General features: G+C 36.4%; 4 protein-coding genes across 4 annotated transcripts; all 4 read left to right on the forward strand.

Moving 5' to 3' along the window:
- Positions 1 to 3,997: 3,997 nt before the first annotated feature.
- MONOS_11913 (uncharacterized protein) lies at positions 3,998 to 4,363 on the forward strand (the record flags this gene model as incomplete). The annotated part of the gene is made up of 1 exon (XM_067864489.1): positions 3,998 to 4,363. One exon carries the CDS (start codon positions 3,998 to 4,000, stop codon positions 4,361 to 4,363), a length of 366 nt encoding a protein of 121 aa, XP_067735428.1.
- A 783-nt stretch (positions 4,364 to 5,146) lies between these two features.
- On the forward strand, positions 5,147 to 6,178 carry MONOS_11912 (uncharacterized protein; the record flags this gene model as incomplete). The annotated part of the gene is made up of 1 exon (XM_067864488.1): positions 5,147 to 6,178. The coding sequence occupies one exon, from the start codon at positions 5,147 to 5,149 to the stop codon at positions 5,705 to 5,707; it is 561 nt and encodes a 186-aa protein (XP_067735429.1). The 3' UTR covers positions 5,708 to 6,178.
- Positions 6,179 to 10,269: 4,091 nt separating this feature from the next.
- On the forward strand, positions 10,270 to 11,589 carry MONOS_11911 (uncharacterized protein; the record flags this gene model as incomplete). Its single annotated transcript, XM_067864487.1, has 2 exons — positions 10,270 to 10,543; positions 10,748 to 11,589. 2 exons carry the CDS (start codon positions 10,270 to 10,272, stop codon positions 11,587 to 11,589), a joined length of 1,116 nt encoding a protein of 371 aa, XP_067735430.1.
- Positions 11,590 to 12,697: 1,108 nt separating this feature from the next.
- On the forward strand, positions 12,698 to 12,967 carry MONOS_16986 (uncharacterized protein; the record flags this gene model as incomplete). The annotated part of the gene is made up of 1 exon (XM_067869864.1): positions 12,698 to 12,967. The coding sequence occupies one exon, from the start codon at positions 12,698 to 12,700 to the stop codon at positions 12,965 to 12,967; it is 270 nt and encodes an 89-aa protein (XP_067735431.1).
- Between the last annotated feature and the right edge of the window lie 570 nt (positions 12,968 to 13,537).

The raw sequence follows: 13,537 nt of genomic DNA on the forward strand, positions 1-13,537 counted from the left end.
TGCTTATGTTGGGTATCCGCAAACAAATTCTGTTTATTCATTCTCAGAAAACAGAGTGGAAAGTTGTTCAATATCTGGCTGGTGTGGAACTGGTTGGTATTTTGCTCTAAATAATAATCAGTTAAATTTTCAATTTCTGTTTTCCAAATGCAAGTGCATCTCAAATTCTGGTGGTGATGCTGCTGGTTCTTTAACATTCAATGCTCCTCCAGGAACCAAACCAAATCAATTTTTGGTTAATGATTGCCAGTTCATCAACAACAAAGTCGAAAATCCAACTTCATATGGTGGTGCTGCGTTGTGTTGCACAAGAACATATGATTGGATGAATGAAGTCAAATTCATCACATTCTGCTTTTTCGATGGCAACACTGCAACTAATGGAAGGGGGAATGATGTGTTCTTCAATGGCAGCAGCATCACCCAATCTCCATTCAATCAGTGTGGATCAACAACCCCAACTAAAAGAGTGTGGAATCAAGGAACGGCTGACAACGTTGAGAAAAATGACAGGTTTTGGCTTTTCTTTTCATATTTCTTCTCTTTTCCTGTTATCTTCTCTTTTCCATCCATTTTTGCTTTTTCTATTTTCTTCTCTTTCGTTAATATATTTTTTGATTTCTTCTGCATTTCATCATCTTCCCTTGTTTCGTGTTTTGAATCTCAAACATCTTCCACTGTTCATCCAAATCCATTTCTTCATATTTCTTTCTCTTTCCATCTCTTCACAAATCCAACTTCCTGCCACATTCTCCTCTTCCTTCCATATTCTTCCTTTCATTCACGCATCTTCTTCCTTTCTTCCAAAAATGTCTTCAACCCTCTCAATCTCATTTCCATCAAGCATGAATCCGAGATCAAGAATTTCTTTCTCTTTCTTTTTCTTATTTTTATTTCTTATTTTTTCCTTCATCAACACATTTCCTTGTTTCCTTTTCATTTCATTCATGATCTCTGATTTCAACGCAGAATGTGAAGAATTTCAATCAGATGAAGTGAATGAAAAAGAAGAAGAAGAAGAAGCTGTGTGAAATGTTGTTGATATATTTGAAGAAGAAGAAGAAGAAGAAGATGGTAATGATGAATGGATTGAATGAGATTATTAATTGTTGAAAATTGAGAAGATGAGAGACAATGAATATCAACGGAGAAATTCATTGAAATTCCTTCTTCTGGATTTCTTCTTCTTCTGCAGAGGAGAAACTTCTGAATCATTTTTCACTTTCAGCTCAATCCTCTTTCTCACCAACAAAAAATACAAAGCACGCGTCAATCCCTTTTTCATTCCATCTCTTCTTCTTTCACAAAAAATCATCTTTCCTCAAAAACTATTCTTCTCCAAAGCCCAATGCCAGGCATCTTCGAAATATCTTGAATTTCATATGTCTGTCTGTATTTTTCCTTCCCTGCTTTTCTTCTTTTTCTTCAAGGTCATGCAATCCTTCGCTCTTTCAACATCCTGAATAAAACAAAATTATAATCACTTCAAAAAAATAACAATATCTAACCTTCCAAACATATTTTAAAGTCAATAACTCTATGTTATCCTATTGGCAACTGTTTCCCTCCAATAAAAATTCATAATTCCTTCCTTTTTCAAGTGTTTCATCATCTGATTCCCCAACCGTCCTTTCCATCAGTTGTTTCTCCATCAAATGCATCGATTTCTGGTCCTTCTGAAAAATGTGAAATTCATGCATTTTGCTCAAATTCCATCTTTCTCATCATTGAAAAATATCATTGTTTTTCCTCTGATAATATCATCTCCAATTCCCTCCCCAATCCCTTCATCCTGGGCACTTTCCATATGAATTCGCTCTCCCAACTCGATGGTCACCCTGCACAACGAGATATCCCGCTTTCATTCATTTTCATTCTTTTCCGCCTCCTGCCATGAAAAAAACACAAAAACATTCAACAGATAAATATTCATATAAAGAAAAATAAATAAAGACCAAACTGAGCTTTGACTGTTTTTTGCCAAGCACACTCATTTCCACAGCCATCATCATTCCAAAAATAAATCAATCTCTTCATTTCAGCCTCAGAATGGTCAAATTGCAGCACGGAATGCATCTCCACAAAATACATTGTATATCTCACTGGAGGGTCTTCTCAGCCCGTACACATTGTGGTGGATGTCCAGAGGGGTTTTTTCTGTTTTTGGCATGATCATCTCCTTTAATAATATTCTCAACCACCAAAAGAAGTATTTGAGGTTTATCTCATCAACACCATGAACATGAGGGATATGGGGCAGAGAAGAGATTGAAGAGGATTATTTGTGGGAGAGGGTGAGAGTTGAGTATATTTTTGAATGTTAATATTTCGAGAGGAGATTTTTGAATGAAAGAAATTCTGAGACAGAGGGATGGAGAAGAGCAGGTGGAAATTCGGAGAAGATAATATAATAAATATTTAGAAAAGTTGCTGAGGATGATAAAGAAGGTGATTATTGTTGATGGGAGATATGGAATTTGAAGAGAAAGAAAAGAGGGCAAAAGCTTGAAAGAAGAAGAAAAATGAGAAATGTTCATATGAAAAGGGGGTAACTTTTATGAGAGGAGAAGAATGTTTTATGGAAGAGAATGGGAAAGATGAAGAAAAGGAGGGGATTGATATTTTCTGATGATTTGGGGGGTTGAATGGAAGAGGAAAAACGGAAAGGAATGGAAATTGAGAAAAATCAACATTCTCTATTTCTGAGGGAATGGAGAGGAAATTGCAAAAAGAAATTCAATTGGCTTTGGAAATATACAGCAATATTGATTTCCGCAATCTGTTCGTTACGCATTTTGTGATTGAATTTTTCAAGCCAATCTGAAGTTTATACATCAAATGAGACGTTTTGGCCAATCAACAATTTCATGCAAATTATTCTCAACTTCATAAATATCGTTCGACTGTTTTCGCATTTCTCAACTGCATCTTCTTCTTCCTCCTCATCGTTTCCTTCTTCTTCTTCTTCGTCGTCTTCTGATAATCCTCCTTCATTCAATCAACCATCTTCCTCATTTCTCGATTTGCAAACACAAAATTCGCCTTCTCACATTTCGCCTGTTTATTCAGCGACAAGCACGCCTGTTATGAATCGCATAGCCAAAAACACGCAAAATCTTCTTCACTCAACCATTTCTTCTTCTTTTTCTTCTTTAACTTCAACCTCTTCCTCTTCTTCGTCTCTTTCATCTCCTTCTTCTTCTTTGACTTCGTTCTTCCTCATTCATGCACACATTTGTACGGCATCTATCTTCATTTCAACAATTGTGATCCTTCTTTTATTCTTCAACATCTTTTTCAACAAGCAACAAAAATGATACTATTTTTTCATTTCGTTCAACTCCCCTCGAATTCAGTGCCAGGCGCCATCTATCATTGCTGTTTGGAAAGATACAAAGAAATACTTATTCAATCAATGAATATCAGCAGAAATTATAGGGCAACGGAAATGATTCTATTTTTAGCCGAGAAAAGCTGATCAGAGGCATGCAATCAGCAAGAAAATCGTTTCTGATTTTTTCATTTGGAGGCTGAAGCATCTGAAGCGAAAATGAAAGGACAATGAGGCTATTATTGTTTGGAATGGCTGGGTTTCAAAAATAGCCTCCGATAGATTTCGTAGGCACGAAGCAACAGCGAATTGAGGAAAGTGAAACGATGAGGAAGAAAAGGAATTTTGAGGAAAAGGCGTATTTGAGGGGAAATTTCAAAGAGGTGGTTGCGATAATCGGATACAAGCATGTTGAAATATGAACGCTGAGGAAAATATAATAATTGAAAAACCTTCGAATATGATTGAAGAAATGCTATTTGAGAGATGAAATAGATGATTCCTTAAGGCTACGAATTTAATATTTATTTGATGAAGAAGGGGAAATGGATGAAGAAATGAAAAAGAAGTGTTTTTTTCTGGGCTGATTTTAGACATCTCGAAAGACAAGCAATGATACATATTTCAGTTGAAAAAGCGATGAAAGCTCAAGGATTTTTCTATGAAATGGAAAATGGAAGAAATTCTGATGAAAACAGAAAAAATACATCTTTTCCAGTGATTTTTGTATTTGGAGAACGGAATGTGAGAGTGTTTGTGGGAATGAAAGTGGAGACGAGAAGAGAGAGGGAGGCATCGCTGAAGGGAGCAACGCATCCGAGAGCATACTCCACAGTGGCACATGGGCTTTGCTGTGTTTTGCCACAGGCATCGGCATCAGTTCCACCATTTGCAACGATTTTGTTTTGGTTGATGATTGGAAGCCAGTCATTATACACAGCATTATCAGCTTGTCCATTATTATACACTCTTTGTGTTGGAGTTGTTGATCCACAATTCTCAAACGGAGATTGGGTGATATCACTTCCGTAAAAGAACACATCATTCCCTCTGCCATTTGTTGCGGAATTGCCATCGAAGAAACAGAATGTGATGAATTTATTTCCACTCATCCAAGTGAAGGTGTTTGTGCAACACAGTCCAGCCCCTCCATAATTTGCAGAAGCAGTCAATTTGTTGTTTCTAAACTGACAATCATTGACTGAAAATTGATTTGGTTTTTCTTTCGGAGGCCAATGAAATGTGAGAGAACCAGCAGCATCGCCACCAGAATTTGAGATACACTTGCATTTGTTGAACAGAAATTGACAGGCTGAGGTCATATTATTGAGCCAAAAATACCAACCGGTTCCGCACCAACTTGTTATTGAACAACTTTCCACTCTGTTTTCTGAGAATGTCCAAACAGAATTTGATCGTGGACTTGTAGCATGGACTGCTCCTCCATGAGCAGCCGAGCAACTTGTGAAATTGGATTTTGTGATATCAATTTTTAACAAACTATTGCAATATAACGCTCCGGCATGATCGCTTGCCGAACATTTGTTGAACGAGCAAGAAGTGATTGTGAGATTGGCATTGACACAATAAACCTTAAGTGCACCTCCATCGCTTGACACACCATTTGAATCATTCCATTCGCACCATTCAAATTTGTGGCTGTTCAGATCAAACGAAGTCAATCTACCAGGTTTCGCTCTTTGAGTTTCGGATCCGTTATATCTTACAGGATCATTTGGTGAAGAGCGTGTTTGGTGAAGGAAAGAAGCGTTGAAGGCAGAGAGGGAAGTAGAAGGGCTGTTGAAGTTGGGGAGAATGGCTCCATCGATGGGGTTGTGGGCATGGATGAAGAGGGATGAGTGGATGGAGAAGGAGGAATTGGAGGATTTTATTTGCAAAAAGATCAACGAAAATGGAAGAAGAAAAAATGATTTCATCGAAACACTCTGTTTTTATTTGTTATTATTCATTTTCGCATATCTCCTTCTTCAATCAACGTATTTGATTCGTTCGTCATCGTCGTCTCCTCCTTCTCCTATTTCTACTTCTTCACCTTCTTCTTCACCTTCTTCTTCACCTTCTTCTTCACCTTCTTCTTCACCTTCTTCTTCACCTTCTTCTTCCCCTTCTTCTTCCCCTTCTTCTTCACCTTCTTCTTCCCCTTCTTCTTCACCTTCTTCTTCACCTTCTTCTTCTTCTTCTTCTTCCCCTTCTTCTTCACCTTCTTCTTCACCTTCTTCTTCACCTTCTTCTTCACCTTCTTCTTCACCATCACCTTCTCCTTCTTCTTCTCCTTATACTCCGTCTTTTTCTTCATCTCCTCCTTCGCTTTCATTATCATCTATGTTATCTTTCTTGTCTTCATCTTCAAATTAGTGTGTGCAATAATATCATCTGCAATTTCCTTATGACAAAGAGAAACCACAGATTAATTTTCATGTCTTTCTCTTCTCTTTCCTTCTCCATCTCCTTCATTTTCATGTGCTTCTTCATTTTCATCATCATCATCTTCTTCTTCAACTCCTCCAACTTTTTCAATGCTATCTTCACTCACTTGGAGTTGAATCGGAATATCACCTATCTGTTGCATTCATACGCTCCAATCAACAGAGACGCAAAATTGAACTAATAATTATTTCACTTGCATTTCTTTGTCTCAACAATCAATCACTGAACTAGTCTTCATTTTTCATTCACAATTTTGATGATGAAAAAAGGTAATTTGAACGAATTGATTTCATTTCATTCAAATCAACTTCTTCTTCAACTCCTTCTTCAACGAGCAGCAAAAATTATGTTTATTCAAATTCATTCAACTCCCATCGAATTCAGCTCCAGACCTTGTCTTTCATTCTTACACAGAAAGACAAAAGAAATATTTATTCAAATAATGAATATCAGCAGAAATTATGATACAACGAAATGGAAGTAACTTTTAGAGGAGAATAGGCTATTAGCAGCGCAAAATAAAAAAAAAGTGAGGTTGATTTTTCCCTTTTTCATTTGGAAGTTGAAAGAATTCACAGAAATTGTAAAGAACAGGACAGGATAGGATATTTGGGGTGAATTGGTTACAAAATAGCCTTCAATTGAATTCACAACTTCAAAACTGGAGCAAATTGTTGAAAATGAAACATGAAGAAAAGCATTTTTGAGGAAAAGGCGTATTTGAAGGGAAATTTCAAAGAGATAGTTGAGCGAATCGGATACAAGCATGTTGAAATATGAACGCTGAGGAAAATATAATAATTGAAAAACCTTCGAATATGATTGAAGAAATACTATATGAAAAGAAGATATAGATGATATAAAGCAACGAGCTTTATTTTCATTGGATGCAGAAACTAAAATAGATGAAGAAATATCGAAGAAATATTTTTATTTGAGCTGATGTTAAGGATTTTGAAAGAAAAGTATTGATATATGATTTAGTTGAAAGTGATATGAAAGCTTAAGAAATTTTCTATGATATGGAAAAAATCACAACAAGATGAAACGTTTGAGGAAATTACAAGGAGATTAGAAAAGCGTCATCATTTCCAGTGATTTTTGTGTCGACTGCTCCGAAGGTGAGTGTTTGAGTTGGGACAAATGTTGAGGAAAGGAGGGTGAGGGAGGCGTCTTGGAGGAGGGAAATGAAGCCAGTGAGGGCATACTCGATGGTGGCGCATGGGGTCTGTTGGGGTCTGCCACAGGCATCAGCATCAGTTCCGCTATTAGAAACGATTTTGTTCTGGGCGATGAGGGGGAGCCAGCCATTGAACACATCGCTTTCAGCTGTATTTTTATTCCACACTCTTTTCGATAGGGTTGTTGAGCCACATTGCTGGAATGGAGATTGGGTGATACTGCTTCCACTGAAGAATACATCGTTTCCTCTGCCATTTGTGGCAGTGTTGCCATTGAAAAAACAAAATGTGATGAATTTTACTCCACTCATCCAAGTGAAGGTATTTGTACAGCACAGCCCAGCTCCACCATATGTGGTTGGATTTTCGACTTTGTTGTTTATAAACTGGCAATCATTGATTGAAAATTGACTTGGTTTGTTGCCTGGAGGAGAATTGAATGTGAGAGAACCAGCAGAATCACCACCAGAATTTGAAATGCACTTGCATTTGGTGAATAAGAATTTACCATTTGATGGAAAATCACCAATCCAGAAATACCAACCAGTTCCACACCAGCCAGATATTGAACAACTTTCCACTGTGTTATCTGAGAATGAATAAACAGAATTTGATTGTGACCCACCAATACAATTTGCTCCTCCATGAGCAGCTGAACAATTTGTGAAATTGGATTTTGTGATATCAATTTTTAACAAATTTCCGCAGAACAATGCTCCTCCTTCCCAGCCACCTGTGCAAGAACAATTGTTGAATGAACAGGAAGTGATTGAAAGATTTGCATTTTCACAAACAACATAAAGTGCACCTCCACGATTTGACCCACCAGTTGTATCATTCCATTCGCACCACTCAAAGAGATAGCTATTCGGGTTGAATGAGTACATTCTTTCTAATTTCAATTTTTGAGTTTCTGATCCGTTATATTTTACAAGATCATTTGGTGAAGAGCGTGTTTGGTGAAGGAAAGAAGAGTTGAAGGCAGAGAGAGAAGTGAATGGGCTATTGATGTTGGGGAGGATGGTGCCATCAATGGGGTTGTGGGTGTGGAGGAAGATGGTTGAGCGGATAGAGAGAGATGAGTGCAGGGAGAATGAGGGAATTGTGTTGAAATTTGTGTTGATGGAAATGGAAGTGGAAGAAGAGGAAGAAGTGGTTGAGATGAAAGGATTGAGTGAGTGAGGGGGAAGGGATGGAAGAGATAGAGAGGATTGGGGAGAGGAGATGTTGGAGAAGAGAGTATATTAAGAGTGAAAAAAGCCATATTAAAAGAGCTTTCGTGTTTGTTTATGTTTGAAGCCAAGTTATTGTTCATGATATAAAAATCATATTAAGTGTTTTCATTCAATTATCGTTCTGTCTGATTGTATTTTCTGTGATGAAAGCTCAAAAATTCAATTGAATTGTTGTTCATTTCTCGTTTCAAATTATTGATTTTGCTTCATTTTCATAAGTATTTTTTTTTTTCATTAATGCATTTGAAAAATAAAAAGACCATATTTTTTTTTTGAAAAATGCACAAATCAAACGATTGATTATCAAAACAAAACAGTTTCATCATTTTATGAAATTTATTTTCATTCATGAAAAGAACATCAAAAAAAGATTTCATTGTTTAGTGAATAAACATTTTGCATTTTCTTTGTATTTTCCAATAAAACTTAACAAATCTGATTCACCTTTGATTGAATTGAACGGTTAAGTTTTTCAAAGATGAATTCAATAATTTCAAAAAAAGAATATTCATTATGAATTGGGTTGTTGATTTTCTGAGGATTTTATTTCATTGAATATGGTTTTTGTAAAAAAAAACACATTTATGAACATTATTTTGGAGAAGGGGAAAAAAAGAAAAATTGATTCTTTGTTTTATAACAGTTGAGCAAATAAATATAGTCTCTCCCTTTCATTTGTTTAGTAATTCAACTTCAAAACCCATTCAACAACAAAAACATTTTCTCGTCAATTCTTGAATGAAATAGTTGCAATGGTTTATCTCTTTCGCACAGAATTATCTTATTTTCTTTTCTTCAAATTTTTTCGTTTTTTCTCTTTTCTCACTTTCAACACCATTCAGTTTTTTTGAATGTTTTTGAATTTAAATATGGGGGATGATATGGGTGATTATTTTGATATGTCCAAAATTTTTTGAAAAGTTCCTTTTGTTTGATTTTCAAATAAATTTAAAATTTCATATTTCGATCAAATTTCTGTTCTCTCTCATGAAACTTCACAAAAATAGAAATAATACCAATGTCAAGATTTTGTTTTTATGATAGCGTAATTTTGTGAGAGGGAACAGAAATTTTTTCAAAATTTGAAACTTTTATTTAATTTGAAAATTAAGTAAATGGAACTTCTCAAATAAATTTTGACATATCATATTTTTTCTATCAAAATTTTTTAGAAAAAAATTTGTATTGCGAATTATTAAATAAATCCCAATATATTAGATGAATTTTGAATAGATTTTTCTTATTCAAATAAACTAGGTTTATTCAAATGAACTCATGTTTATTCGAATAGATCGAGTTTATTTGAATAAACTGAGTTTATTTAAGATAGACTGAGTTCATTCGAGTAACGAAAAAAAAAGATGAAAAACAAAAATTAAAAATGAATAAAAAATTGATAGCAAAAACATTCAAATATTATTTGCACAACAACAATGCAGTTTTGGAAATGTATTTTGTTATTTTAGTCAAATTAATTCAAAGATCAAAAGGATCTAAAAGTTAATAAAACCGTCAAAATCCTTTTGCACTAATAAACGATTCAAAACGCATCAATATTGCATCCTTTGATTGTTGGACCTTCAATGTATGTAATCCACCTGTTTCAGCATGCGTTTAAAATTGAAAAAAAGAAGAATTTCATGAATTATGAAATGTTTAGCATTTTTTTAATTATCGCAAATAATGCTAATTGAAATAATGCTGAATAATGTGTTTGATTGTGTCAATGAATGTGCAAACAACTTTATTTCTGCTCTGCTTGGGCTAATAGCATTAAAAGACTTGAAAAAACAACCGGACAATATTTGTAATTGACATTATTTTTTTATAAAAAATAATTAAATCAAATAAGCTTGTCTTCATTATTTCATTGAATAATGAACAGAGTTCAGCCGCTTTTCTCTTGCTATTTGTCTGCGCTTCTCCAGCAGACATTCCTTTTTGCGTTAGAGGTTTCCCGTTTGAAATATGCGAAATGTTATTCTTCTAGTTTTAATCCATCGAATGTGGAGTCCACGTTCTAACTGCATCACATGAGAGCAGCATTGATTTGACAAATGTTTCAATGAGTAATATGGAACTTATGGGCAAAAGCATTGTGTCTGTGCTGGAGCAGGGCGAATTGCAAGACGAGCCACAGGAATTGAATGCAGGAGAAGACCTAGCAGTGAATCTTAGATGCTGCACACTCCATTCGCTTCTCCAAAATGCTCCATCTGAGCCCTCCATCATCAGCTGCATTGGTAGCGAGCCTTGTAGCGTGTCTGTGCAAAACACATCGATGAAGAACTGTAAAAGCAGCCAAAGTGAAAGCGGTGGAGGAATGATTATGAGTCTAAGCGAAGGAGGTTTTTTTGAGTGCAGTTTTTCAGCTATCTCTGGATGTTTCTGCTCAGCGACCGGCAGAGGAGGCACTATATTCCTGGATTGCTCTTTGATCACAAGAGATGTCCTGCTTCCTTCCCTGTAAAAAAACACCGCATTCATGGAGAACAAAGCATTTGTGGGAAGAGACGTGTATGTGAAATGCGCGAATGCGAAAACTCAAACAGGAGCTGAGCTGTTCGATCTTGATTTCAGAGCGCCGTTTGTCAGGGAGTTTGCGATGTGTGGATGCGCAGCACCTGACTATGCTGATGAGCAAGATCTGTTGCTGCTTGTGGTTGTGTATCAGAGCGAGACAATATTTGCATCTTCAACAACGGACAACGCTTCTGATTCGCAGCAGCGTGGCGCAATGAGCGAACCGTTCATTTCCTTGAATGAAGCTCTGCCCCACATCATTCCTTCAGTTTACAGCAGTTTTCTGATTGACAAAAGCGCTGAGGTGACAGGGGAAGCAAGCGCTTGCGATGTTTGGCTCAAGTCGCTGGATGAAGAAGGAGAAAGAGGGAATGTTGTGCTGAACAGCAGCATCGGAAGCAAGACGAAAAGCCTCGTTTCGTGCTCATCGAGAGTGAAAATGGAATTTCTCACGTTTTTGTTTGGAAGCGCATTTTCTTCTTCTCATTCCAGCTTGTTATTGCTGGCTGATGAAAACTTGTCTATTTCAGACGCAGCATTTTCTCAAGAAGATTCGAATGGAAACTCTGAAATGAAATTGAATTGCTCCATCATTCTCGTTGAGAATGGCAGATTATCGATCAATGGATGCACTTTTTCTTTCTTTAGTCTCAGTTCTTCGTACCTGGCAGCAAGAGGTGTCCAATATTGCTCATATATGAACTTGAACATTTCTGACATGAATTCAAGTGCGTTATTGGACTTCCGCAATCTTGCAAACCTGTTCATGTCTCAGGTGCTTATTTTCAGGTGTATTTTTGATCGATCCCCTCTCGTCCTTCGCAATTACAAAGATTCACAGCTTCAGAACATTCAGATGAAAGGCACTTAGAGCGGATCAAACGTGATTGTGCTTTCCTCAGATAGTTCTGGAGGCCATTCAAACATCCAATACTATCATTCGGAATTCGATGCAATATCTGTGCTGTCTGGTTCTTGGCATTCAATAAAATGCCAAGATTCAGATATTGAGATCATTCTTGGCTATTTCAAACACAATGCTTGGAGAAGGATGTGCAGTGAGCGTGACATAGAATGTTTCGTCATTCCATTTGAAGCAGTCTTCATTTCAAAACGTAACTAGAGATTCGCTTTGTCCGTGTTGCTTGGTTGCTTCATCTTCATCTTTTTTGCTGGAATTGGAAAACTGCTCGAACAAAAAGTGTGTTTCCACATCTGAAAAAGGGAGCATTGAAGCGTTGGCAGATTTGACGGATGTAAACTTATCTTCATGTTCATTTGATGGAGCAACAAGCGCACCAGAGTTGAGAGCGAGCGATGATCGATCAGAAGAGCTGTGCCAGTGGATTAGATCAATGGTTGATCTTCAGAATTGCTCGTGAAGAATATTAGACACGAGCATTGTCAATTCATCTAAAGGAGGGCTGTCTGTATCAGGCGGAAGCATTTCCATCCAATTTGTATTATTCACCAACAACAGACCGAATGTTGCATGCTATCCACACATGAGGAACTTCATCGCCTGCTCTGTCCATGCGCTTCTGAATATTGAAAGTTCGAAAGTCGGGGATGGCTTTCTTCCAAACACCTCGATGTGGATTTCCACCAGTTTGAGAACATTGGAAAAATGGCTTCAGAAAGAGCATCCCGTTCCTCATTCAACAGCTAAATTCAGTGATATCTTTCCAGTAAGGTGACACCCTTGCAGTTGATCTTGCTGGTTCCTTGCTTCTGCATTGCGACTTGGCTCTCCAGGTTGATTCCTTCGATTGAATGGTTCACGAACTCCAGGTGTATCCGCATCTGTCAGAAGAGCTAGCAGGTGAAATAGAGAATCATGAAGCCATTCCTGCATCAATTGTTTCAATGCATCTGAGAAAACAGAAATATCTGCAAAGATCTTGTTTGGAAAGATTGATTCTCTTTCATGACGGAGTCATTCATCCTGAAGAACAGAACTAAATCTGAGCTAAAGGGAGATGGAAAACTTGTTGAAGGAGGGAAAGAAAGAAAAATCATTTTTGCCAATTGTTGAGATTGTGTGTGTTGTATTTGTTGTGCTTCTGCTTGTAATTGTTGCTATTCTGGCTGTTCGATGGAAGAAGGTGAAGAATGAAGCAGATGATCTGAAAGAGATTGTGAATGATAACATCAAAAAGGATCCTAAGGCATTTGAAATGGTAACGATGGAGACATTACTAGTAGAGCAGTGGAGGAGAGCAGTCAAGGAGGTAGAGAAGACTTATTAAGAGAGGTTTGAAAAAAGAAATCTATCAATGAAAATGAAATATGTCCAGTCAATGGAGAAAGTGGCAAAGATGAAAGCTGCATCAACCTGTCGACTCGACTGAGCGCTTCAGAATTATAAACTTAATTTGCTGTAGATCACCCCACGAACATCAAAAGAAACAAATTTTTGTTAAAGATATTTAATTACGTGATGATCACATTTTTTGTTAATGAGAAAAAACAGGACATAAGAATGATAACAAAATGATATTTGCATGCATTTCTATCTCTTTTTATCAAATAAAATCATCTTTAAACATATCTGAAATTTTATTTATGAAAAAGGAAAAATCTCAGTTTTTAAGATTTTTCATTTTTTTGTTGATAAAGTGAAATATGAAACGTATTAATATTATCATAAGTGTTCACTATTTTTTCATGAATTATTTATTTAAGTGTATCGCACTTTATTCAAGTGTCACTTCAACCATTTAAAATAACATGACCTCATTTAAGAAAAACCCAGTTCATTCAAATAAGTTGAATCTATTCAAATGAAAAAAATCTATTCACAATTCATCTATTATCTA

The sequence above is a fragment of the Monocercomonoides exilis genome (genome assembly GCF_001643675.1).
Source record: "Monocercomonoides exilis strain PA203 chromosome Unknown scaffold3-2548433, whole genome shotgun sequence".
Lineage (NCBI taxonomy): Eukaryota > Preaxostyla > Oxymonadida > Polymastigidae > Monocercomonoides > Monocercomonoides exilis.